The 18,110-nt window shown below is 51.1% G+C and overlaps 1 protein-coding gene across 3 annotated transcripts in view; it reads left to right on the forward strand.

The window, feature by feature from the left end:
* The window catches only part of RFTN1 (raftlin, lipid raft linker 1), a 177,735-nt gene that overhangs the window by 155,039 nt on the left and 4,586 nt on the right, over positions 1-18,110 (forward strand). For 2 of the 3 annotated variants that reach the window (XM_074371938.1, XM_010966029.3), the window contains exons 8-9: positions 9,376-9,479; positions 11,475-11,553. In XM_074371938.1, coding sequence (XP_074228039.1) covers positions 9,376-9,479; positions 11,475-11,553 — 183 coding nt within the window. Of the gene's footprint in view, positions 1-9,375; positions 9,480-10,368; positions 10,473-11,474; positions 11,554-18,110 lie in introns of all 3 variants that reach the window. The other variant, XM_074371934.1, reaches the window with a different exon arrangement.

Here is an 18,110-nt window from a genome sequence, read left to right on the forward strand (position 1 = left end):
CTCAAATAATACAACAGTCCAAGCATTATTATTATTATTTTGCTGGGCTCTCGAAGGGCTGCAGACTTGGTTGCCTTTCTTTGGTGGCAGAGAAAAATCAGGCAAAGATGTGAATTAACCAGCAGGGGTGGGTGGCGCGTCATGGAGAGGGAGCCGTCTATGCACTGTATGTATTTTCTGCTGCTCTCTTTTCTTTCTCTAAGAACTAAGCTTTTTTTTTTTTTTCATTTTTAACGTATTCTCTTTGAACGTTATGAAAGCCAAAGTTGTCTCAAATGAGACCGACGGCTTTCTTAGACTCTATTATGTTGGCCTAATTACATATCAGCAAAATGTTTTTCTGGGGCATTGTGTGTAAAACAAAGAGGGAAACAACATCCCCAGCCAGCCCAGCGTCCCGGCCCCTCCCCTGGCTGGCAGAGGCTGTGGTCCTGCAGAGGGGCTGGGGGAGGGCGGGGGCCGGGAAGGCAGGCCCGCCGCAGCCACTACTGGCCTCAGATGGATTTTCCCTTTCCCCAGAGAGAACGGGGGCGGGGGGGAGTCCTTCCTTCCCGTCCCCTTCCCTCCAGCACACCTCATGCTGGCTTCCATCTCAGGGTCGGGGGGGGGGGGGGACATATGTTTGTTCCCACCATCCCCCAGCCTGGGATTTCCTGCAGCAGGAGAAGGGGCTCACACATCTTTGCTCCCAACGTACCCAGCACAGAGCCAGGTTGACTGGATGTGGAGATTCATAAGTGAACAGAGATCCCCTCTATAGCCTTGTCCTTGGGGTTGCTGGAGGACCCGCTGAGTGTTCTGCAGGTCCGCCCCAGCGTTAGAGCATCCCCTTTCCATTTGATAAATAGAGATGGACCAGTCCTTCTTTCCAGCCTGGCATTCCCCTCCTGCCCCGCCCTTTACTTTCCATCCAGTGAGAGCGTGACTCCTGTTTTCCCCCTGTGCTGTCGGGGCCAGGGTCTCTGCTGAGCCCAGGCAGAGTGAGGGTGAACCCCAGATTCCCTGAGAACACGTTTACATGCCCTGTTTTGTTCTCACTACCTCTTGGTGTCTGCCACTTCCCTTTTCAAGCATCTGGCCGTGGTCTTTGGAGACCCCACTGTCCATCCAGAGACAGTCTCTCAGGCTTTCATGTTGTCTGCCTTCTCAAGGCATTACTCTGTCTTCTTCAGTGTGTTTCCTACCCTGGGCGGCTCTCGGCCAGTTCCTCCTGGTTATCCCAGTTACCATCTTCTGCCTCCCGGTCCCCAAGAGACCCTGTCCTCAGCCAGCCTCACCTCTCCTGGGGTTTTCATCTGCCCCGTGCTGGCCAGTGCCTCCAAGCCTTCATTTTCCTCCTAACCTTTCCCTGGCTGTAGACTGTGTGTTAGTGTCCTATTGCTGTAACAACCTTAGTGGCTTAAAACAACACAAATTCATTCTCTTATGGTTCTGGAGGCCAGAGTCCAAAACAGATTGTAAAAGATCATCGAGGTGCTGGCAGGGCTGCCTTCTTTCTCGGAGTATCTGTTTCCTGCTTTTCCACTTCTAGAGGCCAGCCAGCCCGAGGCTAGTCCGTCTGCCCTCTGCTTCCACCTCTCGCCTCCTTCCCTGACTCCCACCCTCCTCCCGCCTCTCTTCTAAGGACCCTTTTTCATAACACCGAGCGCAACTCATTAATCTCCCCATCTCAAGAACTTCAATCTGCCAGCTCCCTTTTACCTTAGAAGGTAGCCTCTTCCCAGGCCCCAGAGATTAGGATGTAGACAGATTTGGAGGGGTTGAATGGGCATTATTCTTTCTGCCACAGGCCCCGTTTTATCTTGCTGCCTCCTGCCCCCTTCCACGGGTTTCTCAAACTCAGCGTGTCAAAAGTGGAATTATCACTCTCCCTGCTGTCCATGTCCCGTATGCCTGGGTTCAGCACGCGAGCAGCCCTTACCCCAGCCCCCCAGCATCTGTTGTGGATCAACACACTGATGTAACCAGCCCAGCATTGAGGAACACGGGTGATGTTCAGTGTTTTGCTATCGCAGACAGTTCTCCAGTGAAACTTTGTACATGTGTCATTTTTTTAATATATAGGCTGAATTCCCAGAAGTGAGCTTGTTGGGTCAAAGGGTACGTGTATTTGTAATTTTGAGAGATACTGTCAAATCATTCTCCATGAGGTGGAATCTGCCCTCCTGCCTGCCTTGAACCGAGAATGCTCACTACCCCCACAGCCTTGTCAACTAAGTCGTTGTCAGACTTCGGGGTTTTTCCAATATGTTAGGTCAAGATATGATTTCTCAGGGTAGTTTTGATTTGCGTTTCTCTTATTGTGAGATTTGGCATTTTTTCCTGTGCTTTATAGCCATTAGAATTTCCTTATCTGTGACTCGCTTCATTCATCTTAAAATTCAGATTCTGAGATTTTTTTTCTCATCAATTTTTAGAAGCTCTTTTTTGACTATAATTTTTAAATATTTTATTTTACTGAAGTATAGTCTGTTTACAATATTGTGTTAATTTCTGGTATACAGCCTAGTGATTCCATTATACATATATATTCCTTTTCATATTCTTTTTTATTATAAACTATTACCAAGTATTGAATACAGTTCCCTGTGCTATACAGTAGGACCTTGTTGTTTGTCTATTTTATTATATAGTAGTTTATATCTGCTAATCCCAAACTCCTAATTTATCCCTTCCTACTCCCTTTCCCCTTTGATAACCATAAGTTTGTTTTCTATGTCTGTGAGTCTATTTCTGTTTCATAAATAAGTTTGTGTCAATTTTTTAGATTCTACATATAAGTGATATCATAGAGTATTTGTCTTTCTCTGACTTGTTGCACTTAGTATGACAATCTCTAGGTCCATCCATATTGCAGCAAATGGCATTATTTCACTCTTTTTTATGGCTGCATAGTATTCCATTATATATATTTATCTTCTTTATCCAGTCATCTGTTGATAGACATTTAGGTTGCTTTTGAGCTGCAAATATTTTCACATCGTGTCATTTGTCTTTTGACTTTGTATAACATGTCCTTTATCAGGCAGTAGGAGTTTTATGTCACCAAATTTATTTTTACTTTATGGCTTCTGGATTCTAAGCTATTTAGAAGTGGCTTCCAGCAGACCCTTTAAAAATTAAAATAATAAAATTGTGTTAAATGTGGGGGATTGGACCCAGGCATCTGTTTCTTCTGAAAAATCCTAGTGAAATGACACTAAAAGAATGATGGATAGACAGACAGACAGACAGGTGTAGTTAGAGTCAGTCCTTCTCATTCACAGATTCCCTATTTGTGAATCCTACTTGCTGAATTTGTTTGTAGTCCCCAAGGCAATACTGTTGGTGCTTTCACAGTCACTGGCAGATGTATGCTTAGTGGCAAAGAAGATAATGTTGCTGCTGTGCATGTTCCCAGCTAAGGGAACAAGTGTCCCATCTGCAGTCCAGTTAGTGCCACACCGTTGACACGTTTGCGCTTTGTGCTGGTGATTTCACTGTTTAAAATGGCCCCCAAGTGCAGTGCTGAAGTGCTGGCTATGAATGAACCTACAAAATATGTTAAACAAGGTGTCTTTAAACAGAAACACACATGAAACAAGGTTCTGTACTGATCAGGTGACAAACATCTGACCAGAGGCTCGCAGGAAACTAACCCTGTATTTCCCCAGGAGCCCTGTTTCAGAACCTGCTAATTCAGTGTTTGTGGAAACGCTATAGAACGTAACTCCCATGAACAGTGAAAACTTACTGTAGGTGATAAATAGGTAGATAGGTAGGTAAGTAGAATGATAGATAGATGGATAGATAGACACCTACAAGAACAAAAAGACTGAAAGAAGAGAAAGTGGAAGATGGGTGACTTCTACACATTTTTAGAAGGTGGAAGGCGCCTGGCGGAGGCTGACTGGCTTAGCAAAGTGGAGGACACTGCACCTGAGTGGGGAGGGAGCCTGAGGAAAGCTCTGGTCTTCAAAGCATGAGTCACCGTCGGGTGATGGGAGGTGAACTGCAGAACTAAAACCAGGGCGTTGGTTTGAACTGAAGCCCTTCCATGGTGTGGTCAGATCCCTAGCTCTCCCGACTGCCTCATGCAGCTGGGTAACTGGAAGTGACGCAGGGATCAGATGAAACCGCTGAAAATTAAGAGGTAGAGTTATGTATCCATGAAACAAAAACAGGATGCTATAAAAAAGAAATGGCCAAAAGATCAGAAGGAGCTTTTGGGTCTGAAAAAGAGGCCAGAGGAGCATTTTAAAACATAGCAAAAAGGCTGAAAAACAAAATAAAGGACATCTTTTCAGAAGGTAAAATAAAAAGACAGAGTAAGAAAATGGGGGGAAAGAAAGGTAATAAAATTAAAATATCAGTCCTACATTCTGACTGCTAGGAGGTCTAGAAAGAAGGCAGCTGCAGAGGAGAGAAAAACTATCAAAGAAAAAAAAAAAAAAAAGACATTTTCAGAGCCAAAGGACAAAAATCCTTTGAGGGCAAAGCCATTCAGTGCATAGCCTTTTGAGTTTTTAAAAAACAAAACAAACAAACAAAAAAACAACTTTGAAGGCATATTGTGAAATTCTGGAACTACGTGGGAAAAAAATATCCTAACATCTTCCAAAGTAGCACAACAGGTTACAAAGTATTAGTAATTCAAATAGACATCACAGTAGCCATGCTGACTTCCCAAAGCTAGTGGAGCAATACTTTAAAAATGTTAATGGAAAAATAAGAGTTCAGCCTAGACTTCAGACTGTTGGTTAAGGGTGAAGACAATGACTTTCTTAGAAATGCGGGGATGCAGATGACTTCTAAGGCATTGTTTCCTAAGGGACCACAAGAGGATGTGCTCCAGCAAAATGAAGAGGAAACCAAGAAAGAGAAAACACCAGCCATAGAGAGTGGTGGAGGGAGAGCCCAGGTGTGGGAAGCAGCCACACCAAATTGGAGCACAGGTACAGAAAGCTCCAGAAATGATGTCTCCACGTGGAAAAAAATAGGAATCAGGTATTTTGATACATGGAATATTCATTGATAGGTACATAATAGAGGTGTTGGAGCATGTGGAATCAATCCATAATGGGTTGATGTACAACCAGACAGATGAAAAAAAAAATTGAGGCCACAGTTAACTCCAGGAAAGATAAAGGGTCGTATTTTAAAAGGAAGATATGGTTACAGGGCATGACTTGACCCAGCAGTGAGCAATATTTCCAAAGTTGTAATAGTACAGACTTCTGATTTAATTAAAATGACTTTATAGCCATTTGGGGCACCAGGAAAGGGAAGGTAAGGAGTGTATATGGGAGCCTTCATTTCCCACGGTAGGAAATCAAAAAATCCCTAAAACTAATACATAAGGACATAGTATATAAACGTGTCCTGCCAGTGAGTGTTAGACGTTAGTGCTTTGGTAGCAATTTTACAAAAGATGCACGTGCCCTCTCAGGGAAGGGAAGGAAAAGGAAGGACCCAGCAGGTGGGTACCGAGAGCAGAGGACCCCTTTCCACAGTCACTGCACTGCTTCAGAAGTGGAGACCGTCCCAGAGGCCCTGACGTGCAGGACACCAGCTTGCTCACTGGGCCAACGTGCTGCCTCCTAATATCCCCCTGCACAGAAGAGCTTTAGAATGATCAAAAGACAAATGCATTTCTTAGTAAACTCTGCATCGTGTTGTCTATATTTTCAGAGGGGAAGGAAAGGTTGTGTTGGTTGCCCGTTTTAGTGCATTTGCGACCACCAGAGAAATCAGAGGGAACAAAGCGGGGAGAAAAAAAGAGCCATGAATACAAACGAATTCCCTTTACACACGTTGAAGAACCACAGGACATGCTCCATTTTTTTTTTAAAACACTCCAGGTGTGACCGGAGATTACGGTATCCACACAGGAGAGTGGAGAGTTAATTAAAATGTTTGCTTCTGTTCCCAGAAAGAAAGGTCTTTTCGTTTGCTAAGCAGGCTGGCTTTGGAGTGCTGTTTGTGCGTTCCTGTCCTCACTGGAGTGTCACAGGAAAGCAGATCAAAGAGAGCCTTCCATCCGATGGGCTTGCTACCCGCTTTCTCAGCTAACGGACTTGAAAGCTTCTTCCACTGACTGCATGGGGCTCATATCATATTTTCCAAGTGTCGTCGTCTTACTGTATTGATGACATGCAAACCGGCTTTGATAGGTGCTTTGTGGAAAACCACATTTTCCATGAATTAAGTCAAGACCAGCCCAGATAGTCGGAGTGGGAAGGTCGGGCGGAGTGAAACAACCTCGCTCCCCTCCCGCTTGTGTTTTCTCGCAACCCGTCCCGGGACAGCCGGCTGGGAACGCGTGCGGCTGAGCCCTCAGCTCCCTCAAGCAGGGTCGTGTTTTGTTGTGTTTTCTCTTTTCCTTTTGGTCTTTGTGTTTCTCTGCTCTCTGGCTGACATCCCCCACCCCGAGGGGAAAAACTGTTGGGGAGACATCCTGCCGTCTTTCTCTTTAAGACGGTGAGTAACTGGAATGAAACGGAGCGAAGCAGAGCAGCCCCGCCAGGCCAGTCTGGGCAGGCGGGTCGGGCTGCCGGGGGGCTGCCCATTGTCCTGCCGTGCCGGGCGCCTGAGGAGAAAACCCAGCCAGGGCACAGGCACCAATGAAAGGACTCCATCCTGCCACTCAGGGCTTTGTGAGTGCCATCGCTTGTCCTGGTTGCCATGGCTACTGTCTGATGGTGGCGGGTTTGTCAGCGTGCTTGATAAAGTGGGAAGGTTATTCTTGATAGAGCCAAGTAATCATAACCTCGCCAAGCTGGAGTGTGGCTTGCACATTTTCTCCCTCCTCTCTCTCAATCAGAGACGCAGGGCTGGGGGCTGGGGTTCTCGGAATAAAGCAACCTCGGCAGGGGGTGAGGGCCTGCCTGGCACGAGGGATGCTGGCCCTGCTGGCCTGGAAGGGAGGTCCCCAGGTGCTCAGGGGGCCGGCAGAAGCGGGGGTCGTTGGGTCACCTGTTGTCATCTCTGGCCTGAGTGGAGGTTTCAGGGATGGGGCCAGAATGGGGTCCCCTCCTACCCCTCTCCTGGAAATTGTACTGGCACCTTCTCTCCTCCCTTCCTGCTCCCCGTCCTGTATTAAGCCCTCTTCCTTTCCTGCTCCTCTTGCCCTGGCTCCTCCCTGCTTCTTTGCTCCCCTGCCCTCTCCCCTCCCCACTCACTTTCTTTCTGCTGCCCCAATAGCAGTAACAGAGCTGAGCCTTTGAAAGTCTCTTGACTTTCTCCTCTCCTGAAGAATGAAAGGGAGGGTTGGATGAGGCTAACAGTTGATGGATTCTGGCCACAGAACTGCAGACTCTCTTCTGTCATCAGAAGAAACCTAATTGATTTTCTAGGCAGTGTCCTCTCAGACTTACCTGTACCTCAACTACTGGAAATGCCGTTTAAAAAAAAATTAAAGAGGGGAGGGTATAGCTCAGTGGTAGAGCGCGTGCTTAGCATGCACAGGGTCCTGGGTTCAATCCCCAGCACCTCCATTAAAGATAAATAAATACGTAAATAAACCTAATTACCTCCACCCCATTAAAAAAAATAGACCTGCCATATAATCCAGCAATTCCATTCCTGGGCGTATGTCCAAAGGAAATGAAAACACTGACTAGAAAAGACACTTTCACCCCAGTGTTCACAGCAGCACTATTTACAACAGCCCAGAAATGGAACCACCAACCCAAGTGTCCATCAAGAGATGACTGGATAAAGAAGATGTGGTACACACACACACACACACACACACACACACACACACACACAGTGGAATATTACACACTCATAAAAAATGAAAATTTTGCTATTTGCCACCACGTGGATGGACCTTCAGGGTGTTATGCTAAGTGAAATAAGTCAAAGAAGGACAAACATTTCATGTCTTTAGTTGTATGTGGAATCTAAAAAATAAAACAAATGAACAAATAAAAGAGAAACAGACTTACAGATAGGGAGAACAAACTAGTGGGTACCAGTGGGCAGAGGGTGTGGGGGGAGGGGCCAGATAGGTGAAGAGGATTAAGAGGTACAGACTACTAGGTACAAAATAAATAAGATACAGGGATGTGATGTACAGCACAGGGAATATAGCCAATAGTCTATAATAACTTTATATGGAGTATAATCTATAAAAACATGGACCTACTATGTTGTACACCTGAAACTAATACAATATTGTAAGACAACCATACTTCAGTTAAAAAAAAGAACGAAGCAGATTCCTGGGCCCCACCCCCACCACTTCTGGTTGTGCAGGTCTGGGTGGGGTCCTAAGACTCTGCATTTCTGACAAGTGCCCACCCAGGTGATGCTGCCAGCTTGGGGACCTCACTGACACAGGCCGGCCAAGACTAGCTTTATACAGTTGAGGTTCCCCAAGGGTAAGCTGCTGGCCTGGTAGCCACGCTGGAGTTCCTGGAACGCCTCTTCCCCAGCTCTGCCTGTCCATCTCCGCCCCGTCCCCAAGCCCCAGGAAGCTGGCCCTGCCAGCAGGCCATTTTATATGTCAGTGACTTGAGTGTTTGTGCCATGGCCTCCGCTGGACTTGAACTCTGGCCACAGGCCCGTGTCTTCACCCACCTCCAAGCCACCCCGGCTCCCAGGTACTGGCTGGATGAGTCCTGTGGCCACCTTGGCTGGAAGGAACTGGGCTCGTGTCGGAGGCGTTCTGAAGTCACTGTCGGGCGCCAGTGTGGCAGAGGTGGGGGTGCAGCATCTGCGCAGGGCAGGATGAGGACCCAGCTTCAGGAATGAGGTCCGCTGTATGAGAAAGCAGGATGGGGCACGGGGGGCAGCGGCCTCACAGCGGGGCGTTCTCCCTGTGGGAGGAGGACTGAGTCTTTTCATTTGGTTTGAAATGAAACAGCTTTCGTTTACTCTGTTACGGCAGAAGGTGTAACCCAGGTGAAGCTCCCTGCATGTGTGCACACGCAGGGGTTGTGTGTGTGTGTGTGTCCGCGGTGGCTGGGTGAAGAGTACCCCATCTTTTGTCAGACGTAACTGACCTCCCCACGCCACGCTCTGGGCCCATCCAAGCAGTGTCGTCACGGGCCCTGGATGCGTACATCTTGGAGGCGACGTGCTTACACTGCTTGGGTGAAACTCGGGCTCTTTGTCCAGACAGGATTAATGCAGAATGAATGGGTTCATCTGTGGGCTCTAGCTCCCTGCCGAGTGCCCGGACTGAGTCGGGCCGGAAAGAAATCCCGCTCTGGCAGTCGGGCTCCGAAGTATTTAAGCATCTTTGGAGCCGGAGCCAGAGCAGGGCCCCAGGCTGCAGGGCACCCCGCCCCTTCCTGCTGCCTGGAGCAGGCGGGTGGGACGGCGCATGCTCAGGCCCTCAGGCGCTGGCTTGAGGCGGTCAGCCCTCACATTGGCCTTTCTCCCCAGGGTGTCGAGGTGCAGACAGACTACGTGCCCCTGCTAAACTCGCTGGCCGCCTACGGCTGGCAGCTCACCTGTGTGCTGCCGACTCCCGTGGTCAAGACTACCAGGTAACAGTAACAGTCGTCGCTCTAACTGAATACTTACCTGTCCCAGTAGGCTCTTTGTGACCTAGACCTGGCGTGTAGGCCCTTGCTGCGGCACGCCCTACAATTTCAAGTTCAAGTTCATCTGTCCACTCTCAACTCTGCCCGCCATCCCTCGAGCCCATAGGCTTATATCCCTGTCTTACCAACCCTAAAAGGCCTTCTGTCTATCTTTGGGTTTGCTATCAAGCTAGTCCTAACTACTTGTTGGGTAGTGAGCAGAAATATGGTTCCCATTTTACAGATGAAGAAACTAAGGCTCAGAGAGGCTTCATCACATACCTGAAGCCACACAGCCAGTAAGTGGGGGAACCTGGGACTAGAAAGTCAGTCTGCAGGATCAGGCGGTCCTACAACGGGCCGCCTCTTTGCTGACCTAGGGGGAGACCCCTCATGGCCCTCAGGGCTGCACCCTCCCCAGCCCCACTGCCTGCTCACCACTGCAGGATGAGGGACAGCGTGAGGCAGCGCTGGTGATCTGGGCAGACGGCGGGTGGTGCAGCCCTAGGGCACAGGCTGAGGGTGCTGGTGCCCATCCCTGCCTCTTTGGGGTCCTTATCACGTCTCCCCGCCCTGACACTTGGCCAAGTGGGACTGTGCACCTGCAGGAGCCAGTCTGCAGCTGCCTTTGCCCCTTGGACCAATGGGAGCCTCCATATTATTTCTCAGCCAAGACTTGAATGGGCACAGGGTGGTGGAGGGGAGAGAACCCTGGAGCTGTGACCTGCAGGCTTGAATCCCAGTCCTGAGTCTGCCACTTGCTAACTGTCCACCTTGGTCAAGTCCATGTAGCTTTTTTGAGCCGATTTCCTAGTCTCTGAGACCAAGAATGCCTGTCTGTCTTCCATTCCAGAAGTCGAGAACCACCCCCTGAGAATGGATTTGAACGTGAAGCCCCTGCTAGTTCTGTGCTCTCAGCCAGGAGGGTGCAGACGGTTCTCTTTGTCTCCGTCTCAGGTGGTCAGACCTAAATAAGCCTCCATAATCCTCCACTTTCCTGGGTCCTAAATTCCCTTGCAGTGGAGAGGAGAGGGCGTGGAACCAGGGGATCTGACCTTGAATCTCTGTGATGTGACCCCAGGCTTGCTCCTTGACGGAGCTGTCTTGTCCTGTCACTGGAAGTGGTCCTGTGGCTTGGAGTGCGGGGTGAACTCACCCAGCCTGGCCCTGGCACAAAACAGGAGTGTCAGTGCTCTCCCCTCTTTTCCTCCGACACCCTGTGTAGTGACACGTCGCCTCGGCAGAGAAGGCGTCTGCACAATAGCAACTTAAGAAAGTGGTCTCCTTTACAGTATTTCTAGTGTCTCTAAAGGCAGCCCGTGGGGTCCCGCCTGCCTGGGAGGAAGGGGTGCTCCCTGTGCCAGGAAAATGAGCAGCACCCGCAGCCCACTTTGCTGATGCGTCTCTGCCGCGATGCCCCCCGTGCCCCTCAGCCCTGCTGCTCACGGGGGACTCACGTGGTGGCCGGGACCCCAGCATAGCCAGGCCCTCTGCCTGGGCTCCAGGGACAGGTGACGGGACAGCCCGTTGCTCGGTTCCTCTCTGTCTGTCCGCCCATGCCAGCCAGCCCCTCTGCAGCCTCATTACCAAAGGCAGACTTGGAATAGGCCTCCCGCCCCCCTGATACTCTTGGAGGAGGCCACTTTGTCATCATTTGGCGGAGATAATTAGCTGTCATTTCACATCCCAGGGAGGGTGGCCTTCAGTCACAAAGCTGACTTTCAGGGATGTCCACAGAGTCTTTTTGGGGCCCCCAAGATAGCCCCATGGAAGCCAGGGTGGATGGCCTGGGGGTGGGGAGGGGTGAGGGGCTTCTTGACCTCTGCCCCCTTCGTCTCCGGCGCAGCCTCCCTTCCCTCGGGGGGGCCGGCCAGGGGCAAGTTCAGGATGGCGGCCTCTGGGTGGGGTGTGGGCCACCCCTGAGTATGAGTCTCATTCTCAGCTCCACATGTGTTGCAGGGAGGGGAACATATCCACCAAGCAAGTTGTCTTTCTTCAGAGACCTTGTCTACCTCAGAAAATCAAGAAGGAATCAAAGGTGAGTGACCTTGGCTGCTTTGCGCACTGTGGCTCGGCAGGACTTCGCCTCTGACTGGATTTCTAACGGCGGTCAGAGGGCTGCCTGCTCCACCTGCCAGCAGCTCTCAGAGCTCGGGGACACCTGAGCCACTTGGCAAAATGCATCCCACCACTCCTGAGGCTGCCTCCCGCGGGGATGCTCGGGCCGCCAGCCGTGCCGCGAGGCTGAAGGTAGGGGCGCAAGGCCAGCCGCAGTCTGACCAGGGCTGGGACGGTTGAGCTGATGCCTGGCTTCTCTGCATCTGTTTCCTGTTACAAGCTGGTTGAAGCTCGGGCCTGCTCCCTGGGGCCATCAGAGGTGTGGTGATCTGGGCAGAGAGAACCTGCCAGAACACCCGCCCCGCAGGTCTCTGAGTGACAGTGGCTGGTATAGACGGAGAGCGGCCCTCACCTCACCCCTGTGGAGTGAGTCCTCATCCCAGGGCTGCCCTGGGATGGCCAGGGGCCTCCCCCACACACAAGCTAGACGACACTTGAGCTGTCCTGGAAACACAGCTGCCCTGAGAAGTGTGGCCATTCTCAGCATGTTTCCCGTGGTTCCTGAGGGTCAGCCCGAGTCCTCCCCTTGAATGAGATTCTGCTGTTTGCATCCCCACACTTTGCCCCTAGTGGGGGCTCCTCCCAAGAATCATTTGGGAAGAGCTGATGAGTCCAGGGAACCTGCCACACCGGGCAGGTGTCGCCTGGAGCCGCCTGCTGCCCTGCTGACGGCCAAGGCCACACTGCTAGGCAGAGACCCGGGACTCGCCCATCCCCTAGCCTGGCACCCTCCCCGAGCTCCCTGCTCGTGGTTCCTCATGTTCTTTGGACACAGAGCCAGGAACAGGAGCATCAGGACAGGAGCACAGATCGGAGCAGCCCCTCCCCAGCCAACAAACCCAAAGGGGCCACTCATGGGAGGACGCCAAGGAGATGGCCCCGTAGAGCCAGGTGGGGTGGAGTGCAGAGGAAGATGTTGCTCCAGCTCGGAGATGCTCGTGTGACAGGTGGCAGCAGCAGAGGACCAGAAGGCAGCCGCCAAAGCCACCATTACCCACCAGGAGCAGTCAGCCGCCAGCTGGAAGACGGATGGCCCCGCACCGCCACCAGCCGCAGCTTGGCCAGGGCTGCGGGGGCTGCGTGCGTTCAGAGTGACATTCCAGCATCGCCAGCAAGGTCTCCTGCCAGACGCCTGGCTTGTGCCGCCCCTTACAAGGAAGGGGAGGTGCCGTTTCTCACCATCCCTTCCTGGTCAGTCATGGTGCCAGCAGATCCCAAAGCAGAGACGTGAGGTTTGATTCTGGGGAAGGCTCTGCGTGTCACCGAGGGGGCCAACCAGGGGAAACTCCTGTGGCTGGGGGCGTTTTCAAGGTGGCGCTCCAGGGCTGCTGAACAGTGTGCCTCGGGGGGAAGCCAGGAGATGGGAGCCAGGTTTCTCGGGTCAGTCGAGGTGTCCACCCGCAGTGAGCTGTACAAATCCTGGCAGCCTGCCTTCTCTTTGAAGTACTTGCCCTTCTCTGCCCCCTGTGGTGGGGATGGGCTAGTGAGGACTGCTGTTCTGTGTGTGACCCGGGGAGGTCACATCGCTGGTGGGGCCCCAGGAGGGGGCTGTACTGATAGACATCTTCTCGCCTCTGTCTCGTTGTCCTGTCACCCACTTCTCTGCTGATGGGGCGTCGTCCGGCTCCCGGGAGACCGTGTTCCCCCAACCCCATGGCCGTGGCAGTGGCTTCACCCCCTGGTGCCCTAGCTCACCCTTGGAGCACCTTTTTCTCCTGGCTGTGTGGTTTCCCACCCGGTTCCTCATTCCTAGCCCCATTTCTCCTGTCTTTCCTTACCTCTTCCTGAGAAAATCTTGTCTACCCCCAGGGTCGGAAAATCTCACTTGTCACCTGTGTCGGTGGCTCTTACCTCTGCATGTCCAGCCCGCGCTGCTCCCCTGGGACCCCAGCCCTAGCTCTTATGCAGCTCCTCGGCCGTCTCAGGGCAACTTATGACCTTGCCCTCCCCCTGGCCGGGCTTGCCCCCCACCCCCACCTAGAGGAGCCGCACCTCCACTGGCCCCGAGGCTCCCACCTGCCCAGAGGTCACCCTTGGCACTCTTACCTCCTTTGTCCCATAGTCAGTCTGTTCTTAATGCGAGTCTGTTTTAGGTCCTAGAAGCTCTGGAACCCCTACTTCTTCCCATCATCACCTGCCTGGACTACTCCGGTCTCCCCTTCAAATATGTTCTCCACGCAGCCAAGATGATCTTTAAAAAAAGCAAATCGAACCATGTCACCCCACTGCTTAAAATGGCTCTAAAGCTTTGGATTCTTCTGAAGATCAAGGTGGGAGCCTGTCCCGGGGTCCACACGGCCCTGTGGGATCTGGACCCGCCTTCTGCATTCCGGGCACCCTGGCTGCCAGACTCTTCCGTGCCCCTCCCTGCCCCAGGGCCTTTGCTTTGGCGGTTCCTCTGCCCGGGACACTCTCTTCCTTTGTATCTTCTCGGGAAGGTGGTCTCTCCTCTTAGACCGAGCCAGGCTCCTCTGTGATTGGAAGAACCAGGCTTCTCTCCATTTCTAACTGTTTGTGATCATTAGCTTATCCTCCACCAGTAGAATCAGACATTAACTCCTTGAGAGCAAAAACCCTTTTTTCCCTTGCTGTTGTGTGCCCAGTGTCTGCCTTTTAGCTAGGACTCAGCAGGTACTTGTTGGAGCAAAGGAATGAGCAATCAAAACGCCCGAGCCCGGCTCTCAGCTGATTCCTCTGCACAAACACTACAGGCTGGAAGGGAGGGGCAAGATCTATTCAAAGTCCTGAATGAAAAAAAGATGCAGCCTAGGATACTGGATCCAGCAAGGCTATCCTTCAGAATAGAAGGAGAGATAAAGAACTTCACAGACAAGCAAAAACCAAAAGAGTTTAGCAACACTAAACCCATGCTAAGAGAAATATTGACAGGTCTACTCTAAATAGAAAAGAAGCAGGATGCTACAAAAACGAGAAACTCTAACTGGAAAGGAGATAACTGCCATGAATTACAGAAAGAATAAACACAAAATTGTTAAAGAGGACATCTAAACCATTAAGAGTGGGAGAGGGAAGCAAGGAAAGCCACGGTGGAAAACAGTATGGAGATTCCTCAAAAGACTAGGAATAGACTTACCATATGACCCAGGAATCCCACTCCTGGGCATATATCCAGAAGGAACCCTACTTCAGGATGACACCTGCACCCCAGTGTTCATAGCAGCACTATTCACAATAGCCAAGACATGGAAACAGCCTAAATGTCCATCAACAGATGACTGGATAAAGAAGAAGTGGTATATTTATACGATGGAATACTATTCAGCCACAAAAATCGACAACATAGTGCCATTTGCAGCAACATGGATGTTCCTGGAGAATGTCATTCTAAGTGAAGTAAGCCAGAAAAAGAAAGAAAAATACTATATAAGATCGCTTATATGAGGAATCTAAAAAAAAACCAAAACATAAATACAAAACAGAAACAGAGTCATAGACATAGAATACAAACTTGTGGTTGCCAAGGGGGCAGGGGGTGGGAAGGGACAGACTGGGATTTTAAAATGCAGAATAGATAAACAAGATTATACTGCATAGCACAGGGAAATATACAAGATCTTGTGGTAGCTCATAGCAAAAAAAAATGTGACAATGAATACATACATGTTCATATATGAGTGGAAAATTGTGCTCTACACTAGAATTTGACGCAACATTGTAAAATAACTATTACTCAATTAAAAAATGTAAAAAAAACCCAAAAAACAAAACGTTGAGCCTGGGGCACGGGTCATATGTCTAGCGCTGACATTTAAGAAAAGAGATCGCAAGGTTTGAACACCAAAGACACAGCATATTTAGTCCTCTTTTCATCTGTAAAGTGGACAAAGTTCTCCAAATAGAATTTTCAGCGTTTGAAAGAAACTTCTTTGTGTATATATGAGTGTAGCTTCCAAAGCAAATATTAAACTCCTTCAAAGGTAATAAGTAATTTCTACGTTACGGGAGAAGTCTGCCTTCCAGCTAAACTATTTGAAGTGGAGACGGAGATGGACAGTTTTTTAAATGTGTGAATTAAAGAGGGGGACGGAATAGCTCAGTGGTAGAGCGTGTGCTTGGCGTGCACGAGGTCCTGGGTTCAGTCCCCAGTAATCTAATTTAATCTCCATTTAAATAATTAAATGAATTTAATCTCATTAAAATAAACCCAATTACCCCACCAAAAAAAAAAAAAAAAACTAGAAAGAAAAGAAAGAATAAAAAATAAAGTAAAATGTGTGACTTAAATCCACTAGCCCTGCTGACATGGGACTCTGGACACACTGCCGTGAAGAGGAGGCTTGTTTCCTTTTCCGCACTTACTTCTGGCGTGGATGGCTAGTTGGGATTTTTTCTGGTTTAGGCACTGGCAGCGCACCCGCGTGCCCAGGACCCCTGGCTGGGGAAGGCCCGTCCATCCTGTTCAGCTTACAGCTTGCTGCTTGAATTCAGAGACTCTCCCTGGAATGGCTCAAGATGTACTGGGCCCTCCGGGCTGGACTGCCCGCCTCCCCGGGGTGGGTTACAGACCTCCCCTCAGAGCCTCCACCACCTAGGATCTGAAATAGAGCCGACCTTTGAACAGCGCGGACGTTAGCCCGGCTATAATTTATAATGGACCCTCCGTATCCGAGGTTCTCTGAATCCACAGATGGAACCAACCACTGACCGTCTAGTAGCATTTCCTACTGAAAACCATCCACACACAGCTCAGACCCGCATTGTCCAAGGGCCGACTGTAATTTCTGTTGCTGGTGAGCGGTGGTGGCCGTCCCCAGCAAAGGAGAGAGGGGAGCCTGCCGGTGAAGGGAGGCGGGCACGCTGCGGAGGTGGGGGCCGGGGAGGCCTCCCTTCCTCCCAGCTGTTTCTCACCCTGCCCAGGTGGTGTTCTCAGCTGCGTGCTTCTCACGCTGTGGTCCGTGATCCAGCAGTGTCGGCCTCACCCAGGAGCTTGTTTAAAATGCCACTCTCTCCCCTCCCCGGGCCCCCTGAGTCAGAAACCCCAGGACAGGGTGGGGGACCCATGTCTGAAGGAACCCCCCCCCAGGGACACTGACACCCCCTCCAGTCTGGGAGCCAGTGTCTTAGCTGAGGGGTCTGGGGCTCCTGCCAGACCCACTTTGTGGTTCTCCATTCAAATTTTATCATTATTGATTTGGTAAAAATAGGCCTGTCAGGGAGCCTTCACTGTAGATACTCGTTTTGAATAAGACACCAAAGCATCTTTCCTGGCGGTGAAGGCCGGGCTGCCATTAGCTGACTGCCTGGCTTCGTGGGTCGAGCGCCTGGCTTCGTGGGTCGAGCACCTGACCTGGCAGATGGGTCCTAACGTCATGAGGTCCAGAAGCTGAGGCACCTTGTGCAACGGGCTGAGCTATTCCAAAGGTGTGTCACCCTTCCCCTGGCTTCCTCTCCTCCCTTCCTTCCCGAACAGGAGCCCAGAACCCCTCACCCACCAGGAATGAGAGGGTGGAAGTTAGTATGGAGCCAGAGGAACCTGTGCTTGAATTTCAGCTCTGCTACTTTCTGGCTGTGTGATTTTGGGCAAGTTACTTAACCTCTCTGACCCTCTGTGTGCTTACCATACAATGGCGCTAACAGTGCCTGGTGAGAGAACTGCTTTGGGGATTCGGGGAAGTGGGAAACCTCGTCACAGTGTGAGACACCTCGTCACAGTGTGAGACACCTGGTGGATGCCTTGGTACGTGCTTTTCTTTCCTAAGCGGGGATTCTGCCGGCAGTCGGCCCTCAAAATTCGGAAAATTTAGCTCTTAGATGATATGGACCCTGAGTTTTGGCCGCTGCTCCCTCCCTGCATCATGAGCATGTCCCCCAGCAAAGAGGAGGAGGAGGAAGTGAACGACTTGAGCCAAAGCCTGCTGGTGAACCGGCTGCAAGCCTGGGGAGCCAATAACGTCACCCTGCGCCATTGGAGGACACAGAAAATGGTGCGGGCCTTGAAGGCATGTGGCTTGGCAGATTTTCCTGGGATGACTTGGAAGGACAGAAAGACGTGGGCTGGAATAGTTCCAGCCAGCTTGCCACATGCAGTCCCAAATCCCCCTCTGCCCGGCAGCCTGGCAGGGTCCTGCGGAAAGTGGCGGGTGTGCCCACCACAGGCCTCTCCCAGTCTGCATCCTTCTGTCTGTACCATCAGGAGATCCACACAGTGGGACCCTCTCCGGGAAGCTGGATGTGGCCGGGCGTCCGAGGAACCGTGGAGGTCCTGTTGCTTATTTGGCGAGAGCAGCCTCAGGGAGAAGATGGGGTTTGCATTAGAAAATAACCAGGGTCCTGGGGGAGTCTGGCGCAGGGGATCGTCCTGGCTGTACGCGGCCCACCTGCGGGGGGCGCTGTTCACACCCAGCACGGACCGAATGGGCCCCGGGGTGTGCACCTCCGCCCTGCGGGCAGGGACAGCTCTTTTGGACATGAATGCCCTGCCCAGGGACAGACAACCGAGTGCCAGAACTGGGGTTT

Source organism: Camelus bactrianus, chromosome 1 (assembly GCF_048773025.1).
Source record: "Camelus bactrianus isolate YW-2024 breed Bactrian camel chromosome 1, ASM4877302v1, whole genome shotgun sequence".
Lineage (NCBI taxonomy): Eukaryota > Metazoa > Chordata > Mammalia > Artiodactyla > Camelidae > Camelus > Camelus bactrianus.